Consider the following 27,812-nt stretch of genomic DNA (forward strand, 5'->3'; position numbering starts at 1 on the left):
TTGACTTGATAATTGCTACATTTTAAGTGTTTTTGCTTCCAACAGCCTCTTGATGCTAACAGATAATTTGCCTTCCCTTTAATAAGATTAGCTTTCTGGACAAAACTTGACTGTGTTTTGTGAAGCTTAGAGACTTCATCACATTTGCTGGTTCCTTCCTTTCCTGACACCCCTCTTCATATCACTCTTTACTGTCCTGTTTGCCAGTTACTCTTCAAGTCAGCTTTCACGTTTCCATTTTTCGCTGCATTCCTTGCCCATATATAAAGTACTATAACAATGTCCTGGAGCTCAAAGAAGTCTTCAGCTCCTTTTCAAAGCTATGCCATTACCGTTTGGGTGACCAATAATGTAAGCGTCACCCTAAGGGTGAGCAGTATGTGACACAAGCCTTCCTCTAAGTCTAAGGGCTGTGGTAGATAATCAGAACTGCTTTACACAAGCTTTATCCCGAGAGTGGAGCTCTGCCCTCCTATCTATCCTTGCAGTGAGCTATCCAATAGACCACGTCATTTGCTATTGAGGGTCATATATTCACACAGGTTCCCCTCCATTACATCAAGAAATGTTGATGCAATTAAAGGTAATAGTCAGAGCCAGGGACTTGCATGCAATAACATACATTGCAGTTAAGTCTCTGAAGACAGCACTGTGCCAACGCTGCAGGATCTGAAAAAAAATCTAAATCATTTGCTTTTATTTCCCTCTCTCATTTGTTTTGTTTCAGAGGTTTACAAACGAGGACCACCTGGCAGTCCATAAACACAAGCATGAGATGACACTGAAATTCGGCCCTGCCAGAACAGACTCTGTTATCATTGCTGGTAGGTGTTACAAGCAAATTCCTACTAGCAAAATAGCACTGGTTGTTAATGACTTGACACTGAGATATGCTGAAATAGCTCTATAGCCATTCAAAATACATTTAATAAGGAGCAGGAGTATCAGATGCTGACAGGTTTCTGCTCTCTTTCCTTTTTTTCCCCCAAGTATCAGGTTTTGTGGGTTTCTTCTGCTCACACCCTTTTTATTAAGTCTGGAAGTTTAGAGACAAAAGATTTCTTTCACCTTTTTTCATGTGATTTTTTTTTTGTAAGGGTGATGAACAAAAAAGGCTGAATGACAAGTTTAAGCTTCTTTCTCTCTCACACCACCGCCTCCAGGTGACTGTTTACTCCAGCTCTTAAGACTGACACTTCATAAATTAAATCTTTCAATCTGTTCTGTAGAAGCAGGAAATGTACTCATTTGAAGGATTTGAGCTTTTAGCAAACTAAGACATTTTTCATAAAGTTGGCTAATATTTCAACTTAAACCAGGACCCATGCCACAGTCTTTTTCCTCATTTTTTTTCTTTGGTTTCTCTTCAGGAGGTTCTTATCCTCAGTTTTATTAGGACCTTCTCACCATAGCCCTACATGTTTACAACACCATCAGTTTCTGCAAGGTTGAGCTAGCAGCTGCTCACTACACAATGCTCTCAACCCTGCTGGCATCAGTCTTTTTTGCTACCTGCTATAGTAGTAGTTATTGGACAGAATATAAAGATTTTTGCTGTGAAATCTGCTATTCTGGCTGTTTATGTACATAATCCCTTACCAAACAGTGTGAGAAAACCTTTACATAAAATACAGTTCAAAGATCAAAAAATCTTAATGGAAGACAAATATCTTTATTAGGTATCCAAAAAGACACATTTCTTCAGGGGGGACATTTCTGTCAACAGAAAACATACAAAATAAATCATGCAAACTCTCCTATGGGACCATAAAATCACCACATATCAAAGAGCATAAATAAAATTATCTATTTACAAGCTAGGGAGTCTCGCATCTGTACATATCCATCACATGAATGCTTCAGATGCCATCCATATTAGTATTCTACCACAGCGGAGCACAGAGATCAGTATAAAACTTCAAAAATGGTGTGGAAAATTATTTGAATTTAAGGCAATCAAAGGATATAGCTGGCAGCAAAGCCCACAGACTAAATAAACATGGAAAATCAAAGAACAAAGACTATTCAATATCACAGATTAAGCCAGTGGGTCGCAGCAATTTGTAATCTAAAAATTCAGCACTGCTCACATTGGAGCAAGCAGTTGTCGTGGTTCCCCCTCTTACCAATTTAGAAGCCTTCTCAATTACCAAAAAATGAATGTCCATACAATGTTGAGCCTGCTGCCAGTAGGCAACTAATGGTACTTCCATGCGTGAGTGCTAAATTCAGCTATAGTGCTCATATATGGCCCACATACATATATATGCGTGAAGGACACATCTCATAGATGACACAAGAAGAATTTCAGTTGGAAAAAACATTCAGATATATTAGTGACAGGGTGGTAGAATTAATTGTGAATGTTTTATTGTAAATCGCTTACAAATGTTAAGTGATCCATACATTTTTTTAATAAATAAATTCTTTGACTGTTATAGTGAACAAGCCTGGCAAGCTCCACAGGGCTGATAAGCCAAAACAGTACCCAAAATAACAGGAGCTCATAAAATGGATGAAACCAAAAAATCTGAGTCTTCTTCCTCTGAAGTGGAGAATCTGGGGAAAAACCTCATGTGGAGACAGTATGGCTAATGGCATCTAATAATCGCACATATGACCAAACCCGTCCCAGAGTAAGGTACAACACAAGTTCTCCGAGGAAAAGCAGTATGGTAGCCCTCACACATGGGTGACCTCATCAGTTGGAGCCTGGCATGGAACTTTGATCTCAAAGAATCTAGAGCTTTCAGCATGCCCTACTGAGTATGTGCAGCTGTAGTCATCACCCTGCCCCCTAGGCAGAGTCTTAGTCTCTTTTTTTCGTGGAGCTGTATGATCATGGGAGCCATGTGTCTCATGGTATTTAGCTTTGCTCTCTCCTCACAGTTTTTGTAAGTGATTTTTTCTAGAGCTGCAGCTGTTTTCTTTCCTTAAGGTAGTTTTATTTCTTGTCCTTTTTCTTCTTTCCTCGGTCTGCTAGCCACATGGCAGGCCTTAGACTCTGCCAGACTGCACAATGACTATCTCGTATTAAAGAAAAAAAAATTCTCCTAAGGCAAGCAGGATGGCAGTCCTTAACACATGTGTGACATCGGATGGAGCCTGGCATGGAACTTTGATCTCAAAGATTCTAGAACACTCGAACATGCCCTACTGAGCATGTGCAGCTGTAGTCATCACCCTGTCCCGTCCCCCCCCCCGTCCCCCCCCCCCCATTGGAGCCATGTGGTTACGGAAGCTGTGTGCTCACAGTATTTAGCTTTATTGGTTTCCCACAGTTCTTGTAAGTGATTTTTTTTTTTTCTAGAGCTGCAGCTGTTTTCTTTCCTTAAGGTAGTTTTATTCTTTTTTTCCTTTCCAACTGTCTGCCAGCTGCATGGTGGGCTTCCCCTTTGTGCAGCCTGGCAGAGTCTGTTACTATCTAAAAAAAAAAAACCAAAAACTGCAGAAGCAGTTTTTCTGTGTATCCTCTCCTTGCTCTGTCTCCTTCTTTCTCCCTTTCCCCGGTGTTGACAGGACTAACTTATGCAGTCCGGTGATCCGTGTAGGCTGCTGTGCCTGGGGACTCGCCTGAGTTTTATCCGGGCTGGAGTTCCATGTTGTTTCACTGATCGATTGGCATCAATGGATTTGGTGCAGGGATCGAGGACCATGCCGTTCCTGTGGGGAGGAGAGCTCATCCTTCCCACATCCCAAGAGCTAGTCTCCACAGGTGGGAACCTTGGAAGACATAGCCTCCCCTCCTGCTTGCCTGTCTTGGCAGTGTAGTCTCCTTGGAAGAGAGGGTGAGCAGGAGCCTGGGCTAGCAGTTTGCCATGCCCAGTAATGGTTACCCGTGCGCAGTTGTGACCTGAGCACCGTTCATCTGATGCATTGATGTCAGGACTGCGTCGGGGACCAGGTCCAACATTGTGTACCATGGTCATCCTTGATGCTGTCGAGGTGCAGGGACGCCCTCGATGTCATCAAGGTGCATGGGCCACTCACGATACCTTAAAGGCCTTCTGTGCCATCTGCATAGGTGGAAGGTGGAGTCTTACTGCACAGACTTGCGCATCGAGGTGGTGGAATAGCAGCACAACAGATGCCATTGATTGAGGCCACGGCACCAACAAAGCTGTGGTGCACTCGAGGCTGCAGTGCCCTCAAAGTCACGGTACCCTCGCACGAGATGCCGTGGTGCTCACGGTACCATCAATGCCTCTGTGCCCTCGATGCTCACGGTGCTCTTGATGCCCTCAGGGCCCTTGACACTCGTGGTGCAGTCGATGCCATCAAGATGCGTGCTTGGCCATCCTCGGGGCTGTTGAGGTTGAAGTGGTGGCATGCCCTAGATGCTATCAAAGGTGTGCCCTCTGCTGTCAGTGTGTTGCCTCGATGCTGCGGCCGCCCATTAGATTGACATGGTGCATGGCCTCAATGCCATTGTGATGCGTTGCTTCCCTGATACCATTGATGCCCTCAAAGCCATCTAGGTATGGGTCCACTGATGCCTCTTGTTCCCGCCTCGACTGTCTAACATCAAGAACCAGGCGCTGGGTTTGCTACTGAATGTCCTGGTTGTCCCTGAGGCCATCGACCATCGGGGATCTTGGAAGCCCCCATGTGACCCTGCAGCCTTTGGATGGCAAGGGTGTTTTGGCCTTGAACGGATCAAACGTAGGAGTCTCGATCTACTCGAGGTACACTGGGGCATCCGAGTGCAGTGGTCCCGTTCCCTCTAAGCTCCTCGGCGGTGTCCTCTATGAGGCTCTGAGGAGCTCTCCTGTCTTTTCACAGGCTATGGCTATTAGAGCTTTAGTACTTGCGAGGCCATCAAGCTTTCTGTATTGATGCCCTTTGATTAAGTGAGCCGAGGGGAGCAGTCACTGGCGCTGGTGGTCATTGGTTCCTTTAGGCATCGGTGATCTGTGTATGGGAGACAGGGCCCCTCCCTACAGACACCCATGGCCTCTTTGGTACCACAGGTACATTGATACCTTTGTGCATTGGAGTCTCCATCGGGGGCCACTGGGCGGTCGGTATCCGCGGATGCCTGTGGTGCCGGGGATGGCGCTGTATGCCATCAAATCTATTATGGTTCATTCAAATGCCATCAAAGCCCTGGGTGCCCTTGTTGTGGCTTTGCATTGGTGAGCGCGAAAGTGCCATGGTCCCTATGGGCATTGTCACCGCTGTGGGCACCAGTGGCTGTGGTAGAAGGCCACAGGACATGACCACAGAACCCCATGGGCACCTTGGTCACCAGGGACTTCGCTGCTGCTGTTCCCTGAGGGAATCAAAGGTGAGCCATTCCCGATGGAGTTAGAGGGGCCCACCTCTCGCAGGTATCAGGTACTGGAGGGGGCGATGCCATAGACCGCCACCCTTCACCCTCCACCATGCCTTACCCAGAGTACCAGTGGTTCTGGGGACACCATCGTCACACTGTTCTTCACTCCACTGGAGTTACTGTGATGTCATTTCGCAACATGCGTGGTCAGGAAAGGCTAGGCATCTACTTCAAGTGCCTCAGGCAATGAAAGATGACATTCGCCCTGTCTGTGCAGTCCTCAGCTATACCAGGGCTCTGCCATCATCCCTTCATGGTCTCAGCCTCTGTCAGTTCTGTACTGCACAGTTCTGAGGAGCACTGAGAAGGAGGAGTCATCACACAATCTGTACTTTATCGTGGGATCATAGGTGTGCCGTCATCAGTAGGATGGAATACCACTGCATGAGTACCGCTCAGCGTGCTTTTACAGCAGAGGGCTCGTTCTTCCGGTTGCCCTCTGCCATCTGGGCGTCTGTGGTTTTTTACCTCTGGGTGGACACAACAGGTTGTGTTCCACAGTCACAGGACTGACCTAAGACTGTGTTCTTGGTCGGGCCCTGAGGGGAGTAGACGGGAGAGTGGTTTGGGAGTCTTCTCCTCCCTCAGCAAAGGAATGTCTTTCAATCTCTCCTGTGTCTAAAACTCCTTTTTTGTGGGGAAGCCCCTGAGGCTCTGTCCCTGGCAGGGTTTTCTCTGAACTGGAGCCTAGATTCTTGAATCTGTGCATTTCCTTGGAGGCCAGGGCCAGGGACTGGCAGGAGTGGTCGTTGAACAGTTTTCACTGAGGCCCCTCCATGGATTACAATGGCAACCTTCTCCATGGGAGGCTGGCTGCCTGTGGTGGTTTTGTTTTGTTTTTTAAATTTGTTTATTCATTTTTCAATAATCCAAATTAGTACACACAATTGCACTGCCTTATAACACTCTGCAGATAAAGTAAAAGATGATCATATATAGTACTTGAATACAGCAGTGTAAACTCTTGTATAGCGGTGACAATACAGCTCCTTTTGTGCAGGCATTATAGAATAAACACAAAAACTTCAAAAGAGTAATGAATGTCCGTGTGAATGAAACATTTAACCTTTAACCTAAGATGCTTGTGGCTAAGATAGGTACTGATGTGACGTCAAATACAAGTTACTGTTAGAAACAACTTTTCTCCCCCAAATCTCTCCCTCTCCCTCCCCCCCCCCCCCCCAACACTCTCTGTGCATAAGGTATTCAGTGCCTAATATCCAATCTCTGTGACTCATCATCCTGTGGTGGGTTGATCACTTTGGCACCTCAGTAATCGGTGATTGTGCCTCAACTTTCTTCTCGGGAGTTGAAAGTTTTTTCAGGATTGGGAGGCCCCGATCCCGTTGCTTCCCTCTCCCTTCTGATAGGGGAGATTCGACTGGGTTCCAGGGCAACTATTATGGGTTCCCCTCTGGACGCCCGACTGCAACCCCTTGAGGGGGTGTCCCTCGTTCCTTCGTTCTTGGAGAAGGGATGGCTCTGCTCTGGCTGGCGTTTGCGCTCAGTTTCTCGCTAGCCCTGAGAATGAGTCGAGTGGTAGCACTCTCCCTCATTGCTCTAAGATGCAGCAGATCTATTCATGACTGAGCCCGTCCAGTGTTGCTCTCTGGTGATCCTCCAGGGTGTTTCCCCTGTTCGGGAGTCGCTTTGATACCTGCTGGCCTCTGTGGGAGTCTTTTCTTAGGGATCACTATAGCCAATCATTCTTGCCTGCTTGGACCTTCCTCTGTTAGGAGAATTCTAGTCCATCAAATGGGCGAGCATGCCTTTCTCCCTTTTGCCATGTCCATGGCTGAGGGAGTTGGGGGGCCAAGTGACCCCGCAACAGAGGGTGCTGCTCTTGCTTGCAGTAGCATGCAAACTATTCTTCCCCTTTTTTGGGATCACCATGCCTGCAGACAGGGGAATCCTGGGTCATGCAATGATTGTCCATTGCTGGACTGCATGCTTAATTGGGGGGGAAAGTATATGCACTCACGGCTGGGGTAGTGATACCTCACCAGGTGTTCCCAGATAGCCCTGGGCCTGCCCTGGTGTCCTTTGGGTTTCCAGCCCAATAATGCAATCCTGTTCTACCAGGGTTTGTGCATGCGCCCCCCCCCCCCCCCCCTCTTTGGCTTCCCATCTCCTAGTGGAATTTTCAGGATTTATCCCGGGGCATTCGCTCTGTTTCTGCTATTCCAAGAAGGCTAAGGGCTGTATCTTGGTGGGTAACTCCCTGTCTCCTTGTGTTCTTCATTCCTTCTGACGTCTGGTTGGATTGTCCGGAGGAGGGAAGGAAAAACTAATGCACTTGTATATCTCTTGTAATCTTGCAGGGCAGGATACACCACGTTTTTCCATATATTTTTGCTGTGCTCTGGCCAGCACTGCCTCTAGCTTTTCTCATTTCTCTAGGTTGTCCAAAGGGCCTTCATGCTCCCCTGTATTATCCTATGCCAGGATAGATGAATCTGTTCTTGACAAGTGCTCTTGGGAGAGCTTCAGGCCTATCTTATCTCCCAGTTTGGGAGTTTTTGGGCTACAAGTCTGTTTCAGGGATTGCCCTTCATGACCTGAAATCCTTGACGCTGTCCTGCACAGTCAGCTAGGTCTGATGTTTCAGCATGCAGTGTCTGTCTCAGGCCCTGCCATGGTTTGCTGCTTGTTCTTCCAAGCGTTGCTTGGGTTTCTTTTGCCCATTGTATCTACCAGCCAAACCTGGGCACTCTTCTGCAGAGTCATTCGTTTCTTCAGATGTCAGTGCCTCAGTTTCTGGGGGGGGGGGGGACTCTCTGGCCCCAGTTTTTTTGGTTGTCTTTTTAACACAGACTGTCTTCTTCCAAGAGTCTTTCTCTTGTCTAACCCTCTGGGTTCTTCCTGTATCCAGGAGTTTCTAGACCTACTTTTGTCGGGGTTTACTTAACAGGAACTCTGCTTGTACTGTTTTCCGTGATGCAGAGTTTGCTTCTGCTTGCACTCACATCATTCCTCTGCATTAGGCACCTCTGCTGCGCAGGAGGGTTTGTGTCTAACACTTTTCTATGGTTTTTCTTTGTAGAACCCAACTCTTCTCCAGCCTGGACCCCTGGTGGGTCAGCTGCCTCATAGGCAAAGAAGAGGGAGAGTGCTTCAGGACTCTGCAGTTTCCCGCTTTGTCCTGCTCGTACAGCCTATAGCTAGGGATTCACCCATGAGTGAGGACTACGATCCTGCTTGTCCTAGGAGAAAGCAGAGTTAGTTACCTGTAAAAGGTGTTCTAGGATGGCAGGATGTTAATCCTCATGAAATCCAAAAGCCTCCCCTGGGAATTGGTTCCTCCATGTATTAGCTATAACATGGACTGAGGGACTTTGCCTAGGAGGGTATGTTCTAGAGTTCTAGAATCTTTGAGATCAAAGTCCAGGGTTGGGCTCCATCCGATGTCACTCGTGTGAGGACTAACAAACCTGCTGTCCCAGGAGAACACCTGTTGCAGGTAAACAACTCTGATTATTGGACCAGCAGTTTAGTATCTGGGTCTTCTCCTTTCTCTGTCTGTTTTGTACCTTTTGACAGGTGCTGGCAAGACTGACTGCATGCAGTCCATGGGTGATCCGTGTAGGCTGCTGAGCATGGGGACTCGCCTGAGTTTACCCGGGCAGGTGTTCCATGTCATTTCACCGATCAATTGACTTTGGAGTTTGTCAGTGCAGAGATTGAAGAACACACTGTTCCTGTTGGGGGGAGAGCTCATCCTCCCCACATTCAAAGGAACTAGGCTCCACGGGCAAGAGCCCTGGATGACGTAGCTCCCCTCCTGCTTGCTGGTGATGGCAGTGCAGTTTCCTTGAGAGAAAGGTGAGGGGGAGCCTGGACAAGCAACTTGCTGCCGCACTTTCAGTGCTATGCCCAGAATGATTGCCCATGCACATCTGTGGCCAGTGCATTGATCTGAAGCATCGATGTCAGACTGTCGGATCAGAACTTCCATTGAGCGCCATGGTGACCCTTGATGCTGTCTGTGCTGGGATGTCCTCGATGCCATCGGAGTGTGTGACCGCCCTTGATGCAGGAAGGGCCTTCTGTGCCGTAGGCATCTATGGATGTGGAGTGTCTGCACTGGAGTCAAGCGCCTTGGGCCTAGACATGGCAGAGTAACGGCACTGATCTCTAGTGTTGGGGACCAGGTCTGCCATCTACTGCTATGGTCCCCCTCTATGCCATCAGAGCCACCTTTGATGTTGCTCTCAATGCCTCTGTGCCATTGATGTCCTCGATCCCAACAAGATGTGTGAAGGGCCACACTCAATGCTGTCGAGGTGCAAGGCCTCTATTCTACGGCCGCCTGCGTTCCTGTCTAGGTGCATGGCCTTGATGCCGTGGCTGCCCTCAGGGCCGTTGAGGTGCGGAGCTGCCCTGATACCAATGGTGCCCTCTGCCATTGAGGGGCAGGGAAGCCATGGAGGCCATCGTTCATGTTGGCCACTGATGCCTTTTGTTGCTGCACTCGACAACGTTGAGCACCAGCAAAGAGGCATTGGGATCACCATTGAGCGCCCTGGTCATTTATTTTCCCGTTGATAGCAGGGCTGAATTAGCCATGCTATCATGGGAACTGTTCATCAGGGCCCAGGAGGCGGAGCTTCTTAGAATACAGAGCTTTGCTCTGTGCGGCTGCGCGTGCCTTCCCGTGCAGAAAAACAGTCTCTCCTCAGTCTGTTTTTCCGCGCACGGGAGCGCACGCGGGGCTTCGATTCTCCTCAGCAAGTCAAAAAACAGATTTATAAAATGTCAAAAAAGCCGGAACCGAGGCCCTCAAAGTTCAAACCCTGCACTTGTGGCAAGATCATGTCATGTCCATTACAGATGGACATGATCGCTGCTACAGGTGCCTCGGTCCGGATCACCAGGATGCCTCCTGCAAGCACTGCGGCAGGATGTCGCCGCGGGCCCGCCATCAGAGGGCTCAGAAGATCTAGGCCCTTCGGTTGGAGCAATCGGGCCACATAATGCCCCGCCATCAGAGGCGCACTCATCGCCAGGGCCGGAACAACAAAGGACCTAGATGGTAAGAAGAGCAGCATCTGTGGGGCCCTCCACCTCCAGGACTGGAGGCTCGGGAGGAAGCCATCGTGCCCGGAGTCAAAGCCGGGAACGGCACAACTCATAAAGTGGTAGCGTCAACGAAAGGAGGCCACGACGCGAGGCAGAGGTGATTCGCACCGGCCGGCGTCGAGAGGTTCCGCAAGTCTGTCGTCGACATCGATGCCAATGCGGCATAAACCGAAGGCGCAGAGTCCCAGACCTTCGGCGCCGGGAATGGCGCAGACCACGGTGCATGCGCCGACGACCGCATCAGCGGGAAGGACACTGCCAATGACGCAGGAAGCGTCAATCTCGATGCAAGTAGCGCTGATACCGACGCAGGGTGCGTCAAAGAAGGCCCCCGAGGCTGGTAAACCGACGCCGGGAACGGCGCAAGAACCATATAAATCGACGCACAGCTCGAAGCATAGACAACAAAGAGCGACCATGGCAGAACACCCGACACAGGGATGACTAACATCGATGCATGCTGTGTCTGGACCGACGCTCGGGTTAAAATACCCGACACCTGCCAAGACATCGTCAGAGCGGCGGTCAGCTCCACACACCACTGACGTCCAATCGGAGCATAAGAGACAAAAGAGGAAAGGTAAATCAAAGGTGAGGGGAAAGTCATCCACAGCTGTCCCCCATTCCTTCGCGGGAGATCCGCCGATGCCTCGCCCCATCGGACCATCCATCACCCTAGCCCTCGGGTCTCCGAACGATCCATATCCCCATGGAGTGCAGGGTATGGTAGATCAACCACTCATTCAGAGGAGGATTATGTATGGATTAAATCATCTTCTTCCTCCCTAGGTCGGACGTCTCCCCTTCATTCACCTGATTCTAACCAGGAGACTGACGGAACAGATCCACAAGAACCAGTTCCAAAGAGAAGGAGAGCGGTGTTTGGATGTCTAACCCACAGTGCCGCTTCCCAGTGAACCACCACGGAAGCAGAGGAGGCCTCCGCATCATAGGCGTTTTCACACCTCTCCACTGCGCTGGCGGGTTTCATTGACATACTGAATCCATGTTTTAACTCCCTCCGTCTCCTACGAGCAGCACACCACCTTCGCCTCAACAGCGTTCGGTATCGGAACCACCGAGGGAATCCTCCCCACGGGCACCAAGAGATCTCTCCCCACCGGGTTCCTCTCAGCCTGCGATTCTGCCACTGAAGAAGATCAGACCCCCGACAGTGGTAGATTCGGAGTCAACCCCTTCATCTCCCTCGTCATCTACAGGATACCACTCTGATCCACCGGAGGACACACCGGAACCCTACTCACCCCCAGAAGATCTTTTATCCGAAATTCTTGGATAAGATGGGGGCTCTTCTTAACCTAAAGGTTCAGAAGCTGCCAGATCCTCGGGCGGAAACACTTGGTATCCTTAAGATATTTGATATCCCAGCGCAACCCACCTCCCTTCCGTCCCACAAGGTGTTGGATTCCATCCTCGAGAAGATGTGGGAGTCTCCCTACACTACCACACCGATATCCAGGAAAATGGATCTTAAATTTCATATGCAAAAATCTCAGTTCTAGTCCATGCCTCAACTTCCACACTCTTCACTAGTGGTGGAATCGGCAATGTAGAGAGCCAAGCCATCTAAGTTACACGGATTGGCACCTCCAGGGAAAGAGCAGCGACTCCTAGATGACTTTGGGAAAAGAGCATATCAGTCCTCTATGCTTTCTTCCCAGATTAGTCAACACCAATTCTATCTGGTGCAATACTTATACGAAAGTCTACAAACCTTAAAAGCCGCGCTGCCCGATCCGGATTCGGCAACATGTACAATAACTCAACTGATTCAGAATTTGGAAGAAGGCATCAGATACCTCCTTCGCACAGTGTACGAGGGGTTTGAATTGTTGGCTTGCATATCGGCCTCGGCTATTGCCGCACGCAGAATGGCCTGGCTCCAATCCAGTGCCATTCGTGAAGAGCTACACGAGAGGTTAGCAAATATCCCATGTAAAGGGGACAATCTCTTCGGCGAGAAGTTCCAAGAGACGGTAGCGAATTTGAAGGACCAGGCGGTTACAGTTCAATCGCTGAGCCAAAACCCTTCCTTCAGCACACCACGTAGATACTACACACCTACTCGCAGGCAACCATATACCCATCGACCTTTCCGACACTACCAACAATTTCGACCCACTCCTTATAATCCACCGCAGCGGGCGACGCCTTAGTCTATTCACCCTAGGAGAGGCAGACCAAGGCCACAGCGACCAACAACATAGCAGCCTTAGGTGACTGCTAAATCGACCCCTTCTTTTTAGTGCAGCTGCCATCATCACTGCCACCGTACCCACCGGGCAGGATTTCCTTATGCCTACCATACTGGGAAGCAATCACCACAGATTTATGGGTTCTGGAAGTAGTAAGACAGGGATATCAACTCTGTTTCAACGCCAAATCCACTCTACCACAGCTATTGCCCCACCAACCTCGGGGCCAACAGAGTCAACTACAACAGGAAATCGCATCCCTCCTTCACCAGCGAGCGATCCGTCGAATTCCATCTCATGCTCGCAACGAGATTCTACTCATCATATTTCCTAATTCCCAAGAAAACCAGAGGACTGAGACCGATCTTAGATCTCAGAGAGTAGAACAAACATTTGGTCAAAGAGAAGTTCAAAATGGTGTCCCTAAAGACTATCTTACCGCTTCTCCGACCCAAGGACTGGATGTGCTCCATAGATTTGAAAGATGCCTATACCCACATTCCTATTCACCACTCTTCGTGGCAATACCTATCCTTCCAATTTCGGAAGCAACATTATCAATATCAGGTACTACCCTTTGGCCTCTCGGCAGCCCCCAGGGTTTTCACCAAATGTATGGCAGTGGTGGTGGCACATCTCCGTCAACGGATGACTGGCTCATAGTAGCATCCGAACCCCAGATTCTCAATGACTTTTCAATGCTTGAACAATTTGGGGATCATAGTCAATTACCAAAAATCAATTCTCATTCCGACGCAATCCCTTCAGTTCATTGGAGCACATCTCGACACCATCCGTGCCAGAGCATTCCTACCAAGGGACAGGAAACTAGAGATGCATCGTCTCTTTTGAACCACCCAAGTCCTCAAGACACCGTCGGCACGGCAAATCCTCACCGCCCTAGGTCATATGGCTGCCGCCATTTATACCGTTCCCAACAAGAGGCTTCATATGCGTCATCTACAGTGGGGATTCAGACAATGGTAGCAACACACACAACCGTTAACGACAAAAGTAAAGTTAACTCAGGCAATGCTACAGGATATACAGTAGTGGCTCAAGGGAAAAAATCTACAAACAGGAGCGCTGTTCTCCACTCCCCCACACAATGCAGTCCTGACTACAGATGCCTCCCGCAAGGGCTGGGGGGCACATCTGGACCACCTGCAAACACAGGGACTGTGGTCCACTCAGGAACAATACCTTGATGTGAAGATGGCAGAACCCTGGCATGAGAACTGGCAACAAAATAATGTGCGGCAAATAATTAAACTGGGCAATAACAGTTTAACAAGCAAAATAGTTTTTTATTCTGTTTGTGCACACATCAATTGTGCACAAATATTCAAATACTGCAAAGACCAGTGCTTATAGTTGGAAGACCTCCAACACGGCCGTGTTTCGTGTCAGGGAGACCAGAATTTTCAAAATCTATAATCAAACAAACATCATGTAGTTATTGTGCAGTTAGACGAACACAAGGGTACAACAATGGTTATCAATTAAAGGGAGGACCAAGACACAGAAATGGTAATGTGTAAAACAACAAAGCAGGTAAACACAAATGTAATTGTGAGAAGGGTACAGGTCAGGGGGAGGAGGGGGGAGAAGGCAGGAAAAGGGGGGAGGGGAGGGAGAAGAGGAAAAGGGGGAAGAAGAGGGGGATGGGAAGGGAGAAGGAAGGGGGAAGAGGGAGAAGGGGAAAGGGGGGAGGGAGAGGGGGAAGAGCGGGAGGGAAGAGGAAAGAAAAAGAGAGAGGAGGAAAGGGGAAGGAAACTGGATAAATGTATAAAGGACCACTATTACAATAACGGGATAAGAACTAGCAAAAAAAGAACTTACTTGAAATTTATAGGAGCGGACAAATGTCAGCTAATTGCTAGAAAAGAAATTAATAAGCCACATAACTGTGATTTCCTTTCATTACCTTTATATAACGACCCAACTCACCAGTCTTCTTTTATTAATTTCTTTTCTAGCAATTAGCTGACATTTGTCCGCTCCTATAAATTTCAAGTAAGTTCTTTTTTTTACTTATCCCGTTATTGTAATGGTGGTCCTTTATACATTTATCCAGTTTCCTTCCCTCCCCTCCCCCCTTTTTCCTGCCTTCCCCCCCCTTCCCCCCCCCCCCCCCGACCTGTACCCGTCTCACAATTACATTTATGTTTACCTGCTTTGTTGTTTTACACATTACCATTTCTGTGTCTTGGTCCTCCCTTTAATTGATAACCATTGTTGTACCCTTGTGTCCACCTAACTGCACAATAACTATATGATATTTGATTATAGATTTTGAAAATTCTGGTCCCCCTGACGCGAAACACGGCTGTGTCGGGGTCTTCCAACTATAAGCATTGGTCTATTGCGGTATTGAATATTTGTGCACAATTGATGTGTGCACAAACAGAATAAAAAACTATTTTGCTTGTTAAACTGTTATTGTCCAGTTTAATTATTTGCCACACATTATTTTGTTGCCAGTTCTCATGCCAGGGTTCTGCCATCTTCACATCAAGGTCTCAGCCTCCTCGTCAGTTCTCCATCACAAAGTGCTGGGGAGCACTGGCGAGGAAGGCGTCATTACACACTGTGATTTGCCTTTTGGCAGTGCAAAGCCACCAACTCTAGCAGGTGGTGCTTGGTCCTTGCTTTGCCATGAGATTCTCCCCAAAAGCATGGCAAGTGGGGTCATAGGTGTGCCACCATCCATAGGATGGGATACCACTGTATGAGTACTAGTCAGCATGCTTTTACAGTGGAGGGCTCTATCCTCCAGTCGCCTTCTACTGTATGGATGTGTGTCTTTCCCTTGTGGTGAGCACAACAGGTTGTGTGCCACTGCCACAAGATTGACCTAGGACTGTGTTCCTGGTTGAACCCTAAGGGGAGTAGACACTAGGAGGGTAGTGTCAGGAGTCATCTTCCTCAGAAGAGAAATATCTTTCGACCCCCCCCCCCCCCCCCCTCCATGTCACAAATCCCCTTTGTGGGGAAGCCCCTGGGGTTCCATCACTGGCAGGTTTATCGCTTCTTGTAGGCCAGGCTCGGAGGATGGCAGTGGTGGTCATCTCACCGTTTTTGCTGCAGCCTCTTTGATTATCATGGTGATCTTCTCCATCTAGGGGTGGCTGCCAGTGGCAGATTGTTCATTTCTGAGCCTCAGCAATCAGTGATTCGTATCTCACCTCTCAACTGGAGAGTTGGCGGGTTTTTCGGGATCAGGAGGCCCAGATTCCTGTTGCAGTCCTGTCCTTTCAGGAGCAGGGGATTTGACTGTGTTCCAGGGCAACTCTTATGGGTTCCCCTCTGGACGCCTGGCTGTCCACCGCTGGTAAGGGGTGTCCCTCATTCTCAGTTTCCTGGAGAAGGTGTGTCACTGCTTCTAACTGGCAGTCGCTCTCAGGTCCGTGTGGTATTCAAGAGCCAGTCAAGCAGCAGCTCTCTCCTTAAGTCATCCTAAGGCACAGCAGGTCTATTTCACAATGGAGCCTTTCCAGAGTAGCTCTCCTGTGAAGATTAAGGGTTTCTTCTGTCCAGGAATCACCTTTCTTAGCTGCTGAGCTCAGTGGGTGTTTTTTGATAAGAACAACTATTGCCAATCATTCTCACCTGCTGGACCCTACCTCAGTGAGGAGGGTTCTAATCCATCTAATTGGAAAGTATGCCTTTCAACCTATTGCCATATCCATGGCTGAGGGAGTTGGGGGACAAGGGACCTCTCAACAGAGGTGTACTGCTCTTTGATTGCAGTGGTTTGCAGGCTATACTTACCCATTTTAGGAATAACCCTGTCTGTGCAGAGGAGTTCTGGTTCATGCAATGATTGTTCCATTTACTGGACCATGTACTTCCTTGGGGGAGGTACATGCTATCATGGCTGAGGTATTAATACCTAAGCCAGGTCTGGGGCAATCTGTTCTGAGGTCAGCCTTGCCCTGCCCTGATACCCTTAGAGTTTCCAGGCCGGTGAAGGAAACCTGTTTGACAGGGGCTTACACTTGCAGCACCCCAGCTTCCTGTCTTAGTGGAGTGTTTCTGGATTTCTTCCCTGTGGAATTCACTCTGCTTCAGCTGTTCCAAGCAGGCTGAGGGTTCTATTTTGGTAGGTAACTCCCTACTGGAATCGGCAGTGAGTTATTCGCTTGGGGTTGTTATACAACCTAGCGACTTGTGCTTACCCCAGCAGTTTGCCTTCTTATATTCTTTGCTCCTTCTGACTTCCAGTTGGAATTTTTTTTTTGGGGAGGGGGGAAGCTATGGCATCTGTGGTATATCTTAATGTATATCTGCAGGGAAAGATCCACCACTATTCCCCTATATTTTTGCCAAGCTCTAGCCAATACTGCCTTTTAGCTTTTCTCACTTCACGAGGTTGCCCAAAGTGTCTTCCTGCTCACCTGAACTATCCTGTAGACAGGATGAATAGCCCTGCCCTTGACAGGGTGCAGTGTGGGTGAGCTTAGGGCCTAACATATCTCCCTGCTCAGGGGTTTGGGCTAGCGAACCCATTCAGGGATTGCCTTTCATCCCCTGAAACTCTTGATACTGTCCTGCTAGTCAGCTATGTCTGGTGCTTTGGCACATAGGGTCTGTCACGGAATCTGCCATTTATTGCTGATTATTTTTCCAAGCATTGCTTGGTTTTCTGCCCATTCTGCCTATCTGCTAAACATGGGCACACTTTTGCAGAGACATTCTGTCCTTCGGATGTCAGTGGATTGCAGTTTCTTTGTGGGAGTTCTTGAGCCTCTGTTGTTTTTTCGGTTGTCTTGTAACACCGAAGAAAACTGTGCGGTCATCTTCTAAGAATCCTTCTCTTGTGTACATCTCTAGAATTTTTCCAGTATCCAGGAGGTTCTAGACCTACTGTTGTCAGGGTTTATTGATTCGAAACCCTACTTGTAATGTTTTCTGTGATGCAGAGAATGTTTTTTGCTGGCACTCTCATCACTCCCCTGCCTTAGGTGCCTCTGCTATGCATTGGGGTTTTGTGTCTCCGTCTTTTTGTAGAACCCAACTCTTTTCCCGCCTAGACCCCCTGTGTGGGTCAGCTGCCTCACGGTCAAAAGGGAGAGAGGTGGTGCTTTCAGCACTGTGCGGTTTCCCACTTGTCTGCTAGGACAGCTTATAGCTTGGGATTCACCCATGTGTGAGGACTACCATCCTGCTTGTCCTTAGAGAAAGCAGAGCTGCTTACCTGTAGCAGGTGTCCTCCTAGGACAGCAGGATGTTAGTCCTCATGAAACCTACCTGCCTCCCCTGGGAGTTGGGTTCTCCATGTATTAGCTATATTATGGACTGAGGGACTCTGCCTAGGGGGCAGAGTGATGACTACAGCTGCACATGCTCAGTAGGGCATGTTTGAAAGTTCTAGGTTCTTTGAGATCAAAGTTCTGTGCTGAGCTCCATACAGTGATGTCACCCATGTATTAGGACAAATATCCTGCTGTCCTCTGAGAACACCTGTTCGAGGTAAGCAACTCTGCTTTATTTGATATGGGTCATTCATTGAAAATGGATTAATAACAGCTCCCGTTTAATATAAAGTGTCTGCTTAAAAGCAGTTTTTACTACTTGACAGGGATAACCTCTCACTATTCTTCATGAAACAAAATCAAGAAATAAAATCATACTAATAAAAATATTTCAAAACAGATGAAGAATAGAACATAATAATTAAGAATAAGGATAAAAAAGCTTAATTTCCCAAAAATCAATTAAATAATTTCAAAACAGCAGATATATCAAACATTCAATAATTAAAACAAATAAGGATAAATATTTCCCCTCTCCATACCTACAAATGTTTGATTTCCAGTTGCCCTGAGATTATGGTGGATTAGAGGAAGGAAGGTAGAGGGAACACACACTTCGCGCTCGCTCTCTCTCACTCTCACATATACTCTCTCACACACAGATTCACAAACTCTTCTACTTTCTTCTCACTACTCATCTACTTCCTCTCTTCCTGTTCCCTCATTCACCTCCCTTCCCTCACTCACTTTTCATTCACCCTTTCCTCTCTCACTCACCCTCAACATTCAATCCCCCTACATGAACAATTTACCCTTCCCCACAAAGATTTTTATGCCTGCTTGCAATTGACATTTCATTATAGAATGTCTGAACTCGTTTCAAGGTTCCCATGCTTCCTAGGCCTTGCTTGATGTGGTATGCGGTGAAGGGAACCACAGGCCCTCGGTGACTCAATTCACCAAGGCCCTACACTCTGTTCCTGATACTGATGTGCTCCGCGTCTTATACAGTCGTTGGCAGAATCGGTCAGTTTCGACAGGGCTTCTCGGAGTTTAAGGAATGTTTCCCCCAGTATAGTTGAACTTAGTGAAAATATCCTGCAGAGAGAAATGCATTTTTATGGCATCTATTTTACTCTCCAGCTCGGGCACTCAAAACTCATCTTTGTCTTTCTGATATCTGCCCTAAATGCCATAAGGAAGTAGGTATGACCATTGTTTTTGGACTTACCTACTTATATAGACTTTCTGGGGGCATGTATGAAAGCATTGTATGGTGATATTGGAAATTGATGTTCCTGAGGATCCTAATGTGTGGCTGTTTGGTTGCATTAACTGGGAATCCCCTGGGGGTGCAAAGGGGGAACTGGATTTTATAAGAGGCTGGGTTGATTGGAAAGAAGGTAATCTTGATGGGATGGGTGGAAGAACACTGTCCACATATTGAATCCTAGTCTCAAAGGATGTTGAAATTATTTACTTATGAATATCTTACAGCCAGATCATGTTCTCCGAAAAAAAGAGGCTATGTTATCTGTATGGTCGAAGTTTATGGATTACATGTCTCCCAACACGAGAATGGCTTTTTCAATCTTAAAAAGGGAAGAGGTTTAACACCAATTGTTTTCAAAAGGAACAGACTGGGTACAGTATTAAGCTAATATTCCAGTAACCAGGAGCTTGGTACGGTAATCACCTACTGACTCTTTCAGGCCATCGTAATCCATCCTAACCGTGTTGGGCACAATGTCGGTATAGGGAGGGAAAAGGGGGGGGGGGCCACTTGGGAGGGATTGTGGAGGTCTATTGGGGTAAGAGACCTTGCATAAGTAACATTTTCCTTTCTTTCATATGGGGGTATTATGATATCCTTGCATTTACATTGTTTTAATCTTACATATTATAATCATCAAAAAAAGGTTTACATTCTTGTTTGTATGTTCATATTCATTTCTCCAATCATTTCAATAAACATGGTTGAAAAACATCAACATACCTATGCTTTTTAATCTTTCACCTTAAACGGTGTGGTACTCCTTCCCACAGTTCGGTTAAAGCTATCAAAGCAGGGTGCCCTATATCCTGACCTGAACCGCTCTCCCTTGCCCTCCTCATGCCCTCCCGCTTCTCAGCAGAGGAAGAAGATGAAGAGGAAGAAGTCAACACACTACTCTCCCTTAACCCTCTTAGCCTTACTGCCCTTCTCCTTAGCCAACGCCCCGGACTCCCCCTTACCTGATCTAGGCATAGCTCCAGAACTTGCTTCTCCTGTCACAGAAGATGTTGGTAGCCTCATGTCTGGAACCATGTTATGCCTCTTTACACTGTCACTACTGTCCTGGCCTTTATTACCTGTTCACCTTCCAGAATCTCACCACCCGCTGAACCTCTCCATGCTTCCTGACAAGATGTGCCAGGCTGTTTGCTGATACAGAACCTGTAGTAGCAGAAGGGAGGACAACTGAAGACCCCCCAACAACCCCAGCTCCTCCAATACGGATGATGGCCAAGGCTTGGCAGTGACAGATCCACCCTGGCTCCAAAGAACAATGGCCCGGCCCCCCAGACTTCAGCCTGATCTGTAACTCCAAACAGCCCACCATGCCCCTCACTCCTATCCCTAGGCCACCAACCCATGCCCTCCTAACGCAAAGGAATCTCTCAACTTCCAAACACCCACCAGGCCCACCCAAAAAGAAGGAACTGATCCCACCCCAAAACGCACACCCCAAGAAGGGCCCAGAAACCCTGGACTAAACACTCACTCTCCTCCGGACCAACCTTGGGAATTAGCAGCAAAAAACCTATTCTCCACAAGGACCCCAAACACTGGAAAAAGACTCCTGGAGCTGATCCTCTGCATTCTTAGAATACTGCCAACCAGAAAAAGGAGCTTGGGGAGGAAAAAATGGACTGGGGGGCCCAACCCCTGATGAACCCCTATCAGCCACTGGCCCAGGAACACCTGCATGGACAGAAAACCCTTACCTCTACCCCTGATACACTAATCCGAAGATTTACCCCTGAGCTTGACAGCTGGCCTTTGACCACTAACTGATGACCCACTTGACTTGGACCAGGAACAGGAGGGACTCATGGCCCAGAAGCCCCAAGGCCCACCCTCACTGCACCAGGAGCGGACTGGGAACAGGCCAGCGAACCCAGTACGTGAAGGGAGGGGAAGCTCGATGTACACAAAGGAATAGTAACAACGGATGAGCAAAGGTCAGACTCACCCAGAGGACATTCAGTCACCACTGCACCACACTCCTCACTTCCACTGGAATCACCGGCTTCCAAGGCTGACACATCGAACGCAGGGCCACCCATTGGAATTGTAAGAATGCAAGCGATCCCCCTCTCTCTCCCCCTGCGAAGATGAGGCTCAGGGGAATGCCCTTCTGCCACCACCATTAAAGGTGGAAGGTTGGACAAGCCCCCCTGCCTTTCTATTGTATTAAATCTTTCTCCCTTTAAGCCTTGTTCCCTGTTAACTGCTCCATATGTTCCAAAGCAATCTGTAAATAGTTAAATGTTTTTTTTCTCCAAATCACATTGTAACATGTTATCTGTTCTAAGTTATATTGTAAGTTATACTGTAAAAATAAGCTGCTCCTGCCTTATTTACTGTTCAATTTATAGGTGAACCGATGTGATATCTCGATCGAATGTTGGTATACAAAAGCAAATAAATAAATCTCTATTCTTAAGCATAGAATATTTAATAAATCAAATGGATAAATTGACCCCATATCTTTGTCTTTATAGTTCTGTCACATGATGCAATGACTCCACATTAAAAGGGCAATACTACTGCACCTGCTCATGAGGCAGGAGCAAGGTCTTATTATACTTAATTCAGATAAATGAGATACCATGGAGGTTTATGTGTATGTGGCTCTTGAGGTTTCTTGTGAATGAACTGTAGTGGGTTTATTTGCTGTTTGGTCTCAGGATGGCATTGTTCAGCTTCAGGGTAGTTTACTTTGTAGAAGAGGGCATTATTAGTGGTGTGCCTCAGGATTCAGTACTTGGACAAGTTCTTTGCAACATTTTTGTAAGCAACATAATTGTTGGGAAAAGATTGTCTTTTTGCTGAGAATACCAAAATCTGCAACCGGGTGGACAGCTAGGATGGCATAGAAAACATGAAGGATCTAGTGAAATTTGAGGAATGGTCTAGTGTCTGGCAGCTAAGGTTTAATGCTAAAATATGCAGAATAATGTATTTAACCTACAAAAACCCAAGGCATAAGTACAGTATTGGGAGTGAAATTCTTCTAAGTATGAAAGAAGAACAAGATCTGTGGGTGATTGTATCTGATAATCTTAATGTGGCCAAACCGATAGATAAAGCCACTGCAAAACCAGAAAGATGCTTGACTGCATAGAGAGGGGAATGGTCAGCAGAAAGAGGGAGGTGATGTTGCCCCTGTGGTGAGACCTCATTTGGAATACTGTGTATAATTCTGGAGAAACACCTTCAAAAGGATATAAACCAGTTGGAGTCTGTCCAGAGGGTAGCTACTAAAATGGTCAGTGGTCTTTGTTCTAAATCATATGGGGATAGATTAAAAAATCTTAACATGCGTACCCTAGATCAATGGTTCTCAACCTTTTTTTCCATCATAACACACCTGACAGATGCTGACATGCATGACACATTGCACACTACTTTTAACAGCTATTCTAAAAAAAAAAAAAAAAATCCTAGATATTTTATTGTTGAAAATGATGCAGGAGAAAGATAATATATTTTAATTTCAATAACTGCTTATAAAATATGTATTAAATGTTATTTTATTCACAAAGGGCCAGATTTTCTAACATACGCGCAAGTGTAGATTTGTGCGCGCAACCTGGTGCGCACAAATCTACGCCCGATTAAATCAGGGGTCTGCGCGTGCAAGGAGGTGCACACTGGTGCATCTTGCGCGCACCGAGCCCTAGGGGAGCCCCGATGGCTTTCCCCGTTCCCTCAGAGGCCGCGAGGGAACTTTCCTTTCGCCCCCCACCACCCTGCACCTTCCCCTCCCTTCCTCTATCTAACCCGCCCCCCAGCCCTTCAAAATCCCTTCCCTACCTTTTATTATTTAAGTTGCGCCTGTCGGCCAACTACCAGCACACAATCCCCCGGCCTAGCAGGCCTTCGGAGGCCTCTGGCCATGCCCCCGCCCTGGACCGCCCACGCCCCGCCCCTTTTTTCAAGCACCGGGACATACATGCATCCCGGGGCTTGCGCGTGTCGCTGAGCCTATGCAAAATAGGCTCGGCGTGCGCAGGAGCGGGTTTTCGGGGTTACATGCGTAACCCTTTGAAAATCCTCCCCAAAAAATTTAATCTTTGCTTACTGTATCAATGAGAAATCTGGGACTGATATGCATATGCAGCACACAGTTTTTCGATAGACAAACTCTCATGCTTTTCACTGTCAACGTCAGAAAGTTCTGACCTCTTCTGGAGTATATACAGAGCAGAGTAAAGAAATGTCCCCTTTCAACTCACCGTACAAATCATATATTCAAATTCTGATATCCCCTCAGTAATAGTACTTCAAAATCCCTTCCCTGCCAGCCACTTTCTGAAAAGCCATGAAAACCTGCTAAAAAGACATTTAGAAATTATATAGCATGCCAGCCATATCATAAGAGTACAAATACCCAGGACCTGAACAGCAACAACCTTACCTATGAAAAAGCAAGACTGCAAATGCAGAACACAGTAAGTACACTTACTATTGGAAAAACAATGAAAGCCAGACTGCTCTAGATTCCTACACAGAATCTATATCCTAGTTAGCAGAATCCCTCACCTCTGTCAAATATGCAGAATGCAGACTGACTCTTACCTAATACAGAATAAAAGACCATAAATTATAAACAAGCAATCAGAGAAAAACTGAAACGCCAAGAAACGAGGGGGAGGTGCAGTGGTGATGGCAGGGCAGGATACAGCATGTCTGCAACATTTCTGGCTTGGATTGGTGATGGCAGTGATTGCCAGGGTTGAGGGGAAAGCAGCAAGAGGGAGCAATGAGGAATTTTAAGTACCAGCTCCTTACTCTGCACTCTCCTCAAACAGCAAGCACATGTGGATGTTATAGAAAGCACAGGCTTGCTATGATGACACACCTTCTACCCCTTAGTGACACAGCAGTATGTCCCGACACACTGGTTGAGAACTGCTGCCCTAGAGGAAAAACAGGATTGGGAGATATGATAGACATTTAAATATCTTAAAGGTTTCCATGTACCGGGGGGGGGGGGGGTCTTGAGCTGAGGGTGAAAGGGGTAGACTCAGGAGTATTCTTAGGAAATATTTCTTTACAGAGAGGGTAGCGGATGAATAAGAACATAAGAACATAAGAAATTGCCATGCTGGGTCAGACCAAGGGTCCATCAAGCCCAGCATCCTGTTTCCAACAGAGGCCAAACCAGGCCAGAAGAACCTGGCAATTACCCAAACACCTAGAAGATCCCATGCTACTGATGCAATTAATAGCAGTGACTATTCCCTAAGTAAACTTGATTAATAGCAGTTAATGGACTTCTCTTCCAAGAACTTATCCAAACCTTTTTTGAACCCAGCTACACTAACTGCACTAACCACATCCTCTGGCAACAAATTCCAGAGATTTATTGTGCGTTGAGTGAAAAAGAATTTTCTCCGATTAGTCTTAAATGTGCTACTTGCTAACTTCATGGAATGCCCCCTAGTCCTTCTATTATTCGAAAGTGTAAATAACCGAGTCACATCTACTCGTTCAAGACCTCTCATGATCTTAAAGACCTCTATGATATCCCCCCTCAGCAGTCTCTTCTCCAAGCTGAACAGCCCTAACCTCTTCAGCCTTTCCTCATAGGGGAGCTGTTCCATCCCCTTTATCATTTTGGTAGATCAGCTTCCCAATGGAGATGGTTGAGACACAAATATTTGAATTCAAGAAAGCATGGGATAAATACGAAGGGGAGTGATGGTAATTGTAAAGCTAAATTAGTTGGGTGATGGGCAGACTAGATAAGCCATATGATCTTTGTCATCATGTGTCTTTCATTTCACCAGTCTGTTTCCCTTGGATGGAGAATGGCTTGCATGGATGCTATATGGTTCAGTTATAGGGATCCGTGTAACCACAGGAAATACACATGAAGACAGCCTTCAAGCTTTGCAGTACAATAGAGCAAGCTTTTATTGAGGAACTGTTTTGTGGCATATAGCACATCTTATGCAAAATGAAAAGGCACAGAATGTTAGATAATCTGGCCGTTTTGATTGGTTAGGCACTCCATGTGTATGAAACATTGCTTTAGGGATTAAGCTAATACTGATGTGTCTTGGTTTATTGTGTGCCATGACAAAAGAGGAAAACATTTAAGACCTAGATGTTCAATATGGCTGTTTTCTCAACACTACAGTTTGTTCATTGTGTCTATAAATTATTGCCTTGTCGTAAACAGAAGGTTATTTGAATTTGTAGAAGTATTTTACCAGGGAAATGAGTGCTGACTGGCAATACATTTTAAGGTGTTTGGAAGCATTCATTGATCATTGGCTTTTGTAATGTCACCTGTATGCTGTACAGTTCTGGGGTGAGGGGGTGTAGTTGACACAAGCCATGTTGAAGCTGGATAGTTTATAGTGATAAAATTACCATGTCTTCTCTTATTTAAACTTATTGGAAATTCATTTATTTAACACATGGAAATTTTCTTCTGTCTTAAACATTTTTTGAAGACATTCAAGAATGGAACATATTTTCCTGTTTTTCAGAATCAGATTTCTTTGATATTGCTTGAAGTATCAGTAATAAGAAATGTTCAGAATTTATAATATACCTAAGATTGGTATACAGGTTATGAAAGAGCTTAGAAGAAATGAAAATATGGCACCTTTCGTCCAACTGGGATCAAAATGCACTTGGTAATTTTTTTTTTTTTATAGTAACACATCAGACTAATATCAAAATATAATTGCCAGTACAAATAATGAGTTGCAAATATCAATGGAACCCTTCATCCATCATTAACATGTATTGCAACAAGTTAAAATTAGTAGAGTGGAGGAGTAGCCCAGTGGTTAGAGCAGTGGGCTGAGAACCACAGAAACCAGAGTACAAATCCTGCTGACATTCCTTGTGACCTTGGGCAAGTCAATTCAACCTCCATTCTGGGGGTACAAACCTAGATGTAAGCCCTGGGGACAATGAAATACTTAGGGGATCTGAATTTAATCTGCTTTGAAGTGGCCGACTAGTCCTGAAAGATGGACTATAAATACAAAATTTAAAATAATTATAACAAAAGGAAAGTGTGGATGTGAAGGAATCAAGATAAGAATGGAATTGGTGGTAAGGATGGGGAGAGAAAGGGTTTCATGTCACCCGGAATCGGAGGTGGCACTTCTGACTCAGTTATACCATAATTGTCTTTTCTATTTTTTTTAAGAGATCATAGAAATGTTTCTCTCCATTGATAAGCAGGCTGAATTAGCCATTAAATGCTGGTGACGTCTTCCAGTGGCACCAAACAGACTTTTCTCTTTCCAAGCTGTAGAGCTTTTAGCTCTACTGAGCATGTGTGAGAGTTGCATGAACCTCCTCAGTCATTTTTTTGTCTGAGCTAATGCAAGGATGTGCATTTCGTCTCTTCTATTTTTCTCTCAATTTGATTTTTTTCTCTTCAGAAATTCCTCCTGCCTTGCCTCACTGCTTCTGCAGCCACCAAACAGCACTTTAAAGTGATACTTAATTTAAAAAAAAAACCCCCCAAAAAAAACAAAACCTGATGCTGAGAGGGTTCCTCAGTGCCCTGAAAATGGTGGGCCATAAGAAAAAGTCCACAATTGTAAGTAGTTTCAGAATTTACCAATGAGGACAAATAATGTCCCTCACTAACTGACACAAACTTTGCTACCATTAGCAAATGGACTGAATTATGATCAGAAGAACTGTGCAGCCTGTGGACAGATGCCTAGGAAGAGCTGCGTAAATCTCAAAGGAGTAACAATCGTTCTTCCTCCTGCAGTGTATCATTTGTTTTTCTTCGAGAGCACACGAGTTGTAGCTGCTTTTAAAAACTCTCCTGTCTGTGAAAGCAGACACCTCGGTGATGAGTTCAGCTAGCCGGCAGGCATAGTGTTCAAGCAATATCATTCTTTCAAGCCAACTCCCATAAGCATTATGGAATATCAATGGTGATGCAGTGATCTTTTTCAGTGCCCCTGGTGCAACACTGTATGTTGAAGCATTATTGTAGAGCTGGGGTGCATCAATGCTTCCAACACACGTTGTGGCCAAGCACTTGAAGCACTGTACACAATGCAATCAGAGCCATCAATGCACTCAGGACTTAACGCATTCAAAACCATTGATTCACCAGTGTTCCCAAGTCACGGTGCACCAAAGCATCCAACACATGATACATCTACGCATCCGAAGCCATCTGCACCTACAACTTGCACCGATGCAGGTTGTTCCAATGCATTCGCATGCAGACTCTTCTAATGCCACGGCTATCTTACCACTATCTTCCAGTAAGCCACCTATTACCTCTCAGGAGCCAGTCCTTACTTCAAAAGATTTCCCTCCACCATCCCCAGGCCAGTGGACACAGCAGTCCTACCAACATGTAGCTGGGCTGGTGAAGACTTTCTTTACCTCACTTGCATAAGAGAGAGATGGAACTCTAGCCTCTTGTCCACAATAACATTGGCAGTTCTGAGTCCAGAGTCCCCTACTCAATTTTAAGGGAGTCTTCGTCATCAGAACCTCTTCTCAGGGGCTCCTCATTGATCTGTTCATTTGCAGCGGAGTCTATGCACTCGGAGGTCAGAGGACATGCCTTTCCTTTAGAACCCCAAACAAAGGAACAGTTTTTGTCCCCTTCTTCCCCAATGATATCTGGCTCAGTGGACCAGAACCCCCTA

The 27,812-nt window shown here is 46.5% G+C and overlaps 1 protein-coding gene across 17 annotated transcripts in view; it reads left to right on the forward strand.

The window, feature by feature from the left end:
- Nucleotides 1-27,812, forward strand: part of LOC115087704 (cyclic AMP-dependent transcription factor ATF-7) — a 624,371-nt gene that overhangs the window by 226,492 nt on the left and 370,067 nt on the right. For 10 of the 17 annotated variants that reach the window (XR_003855586.1, XR_003855587.1, XR_003855583.1 and 7 more), the window contains one exon: nt 728-824. The exons of 6 other annotated variants lie outside the window; for them this stretch is intronic. Coding sequence is in view for 2 of the 11 variants with exons in the window: in XM_029595199.1 (XP_029451059.1) it covers nt 728-824 (97 nt within the window). In the remaining 9 variants the exon portion in view is untranslated. Of the gene's footprint in view, nt 1-727; nt 825-14,609; nt 14,647-27,812 lie in introns of all 17 variants that reach the window. One more of the 17 variants, XR_003855596.1, reaches the window with a different exon arrangement.

The sequence above is a fragment of the Rhinatrema bivittatum genome, chromosome 3 (genome assembly GCF_901001135.1).
Source record: "Rhinatrema bivittatum chromosome 3, aRhiBiv1.1, whole genome shotgun sequence".
Lineage (NCBI taxonomy): Eukaryota > Metazoa > Chordata > Amphibia > Gymnophiona > Rhinatrematidae > Rhinatrema > Rhinatrema bivittatum.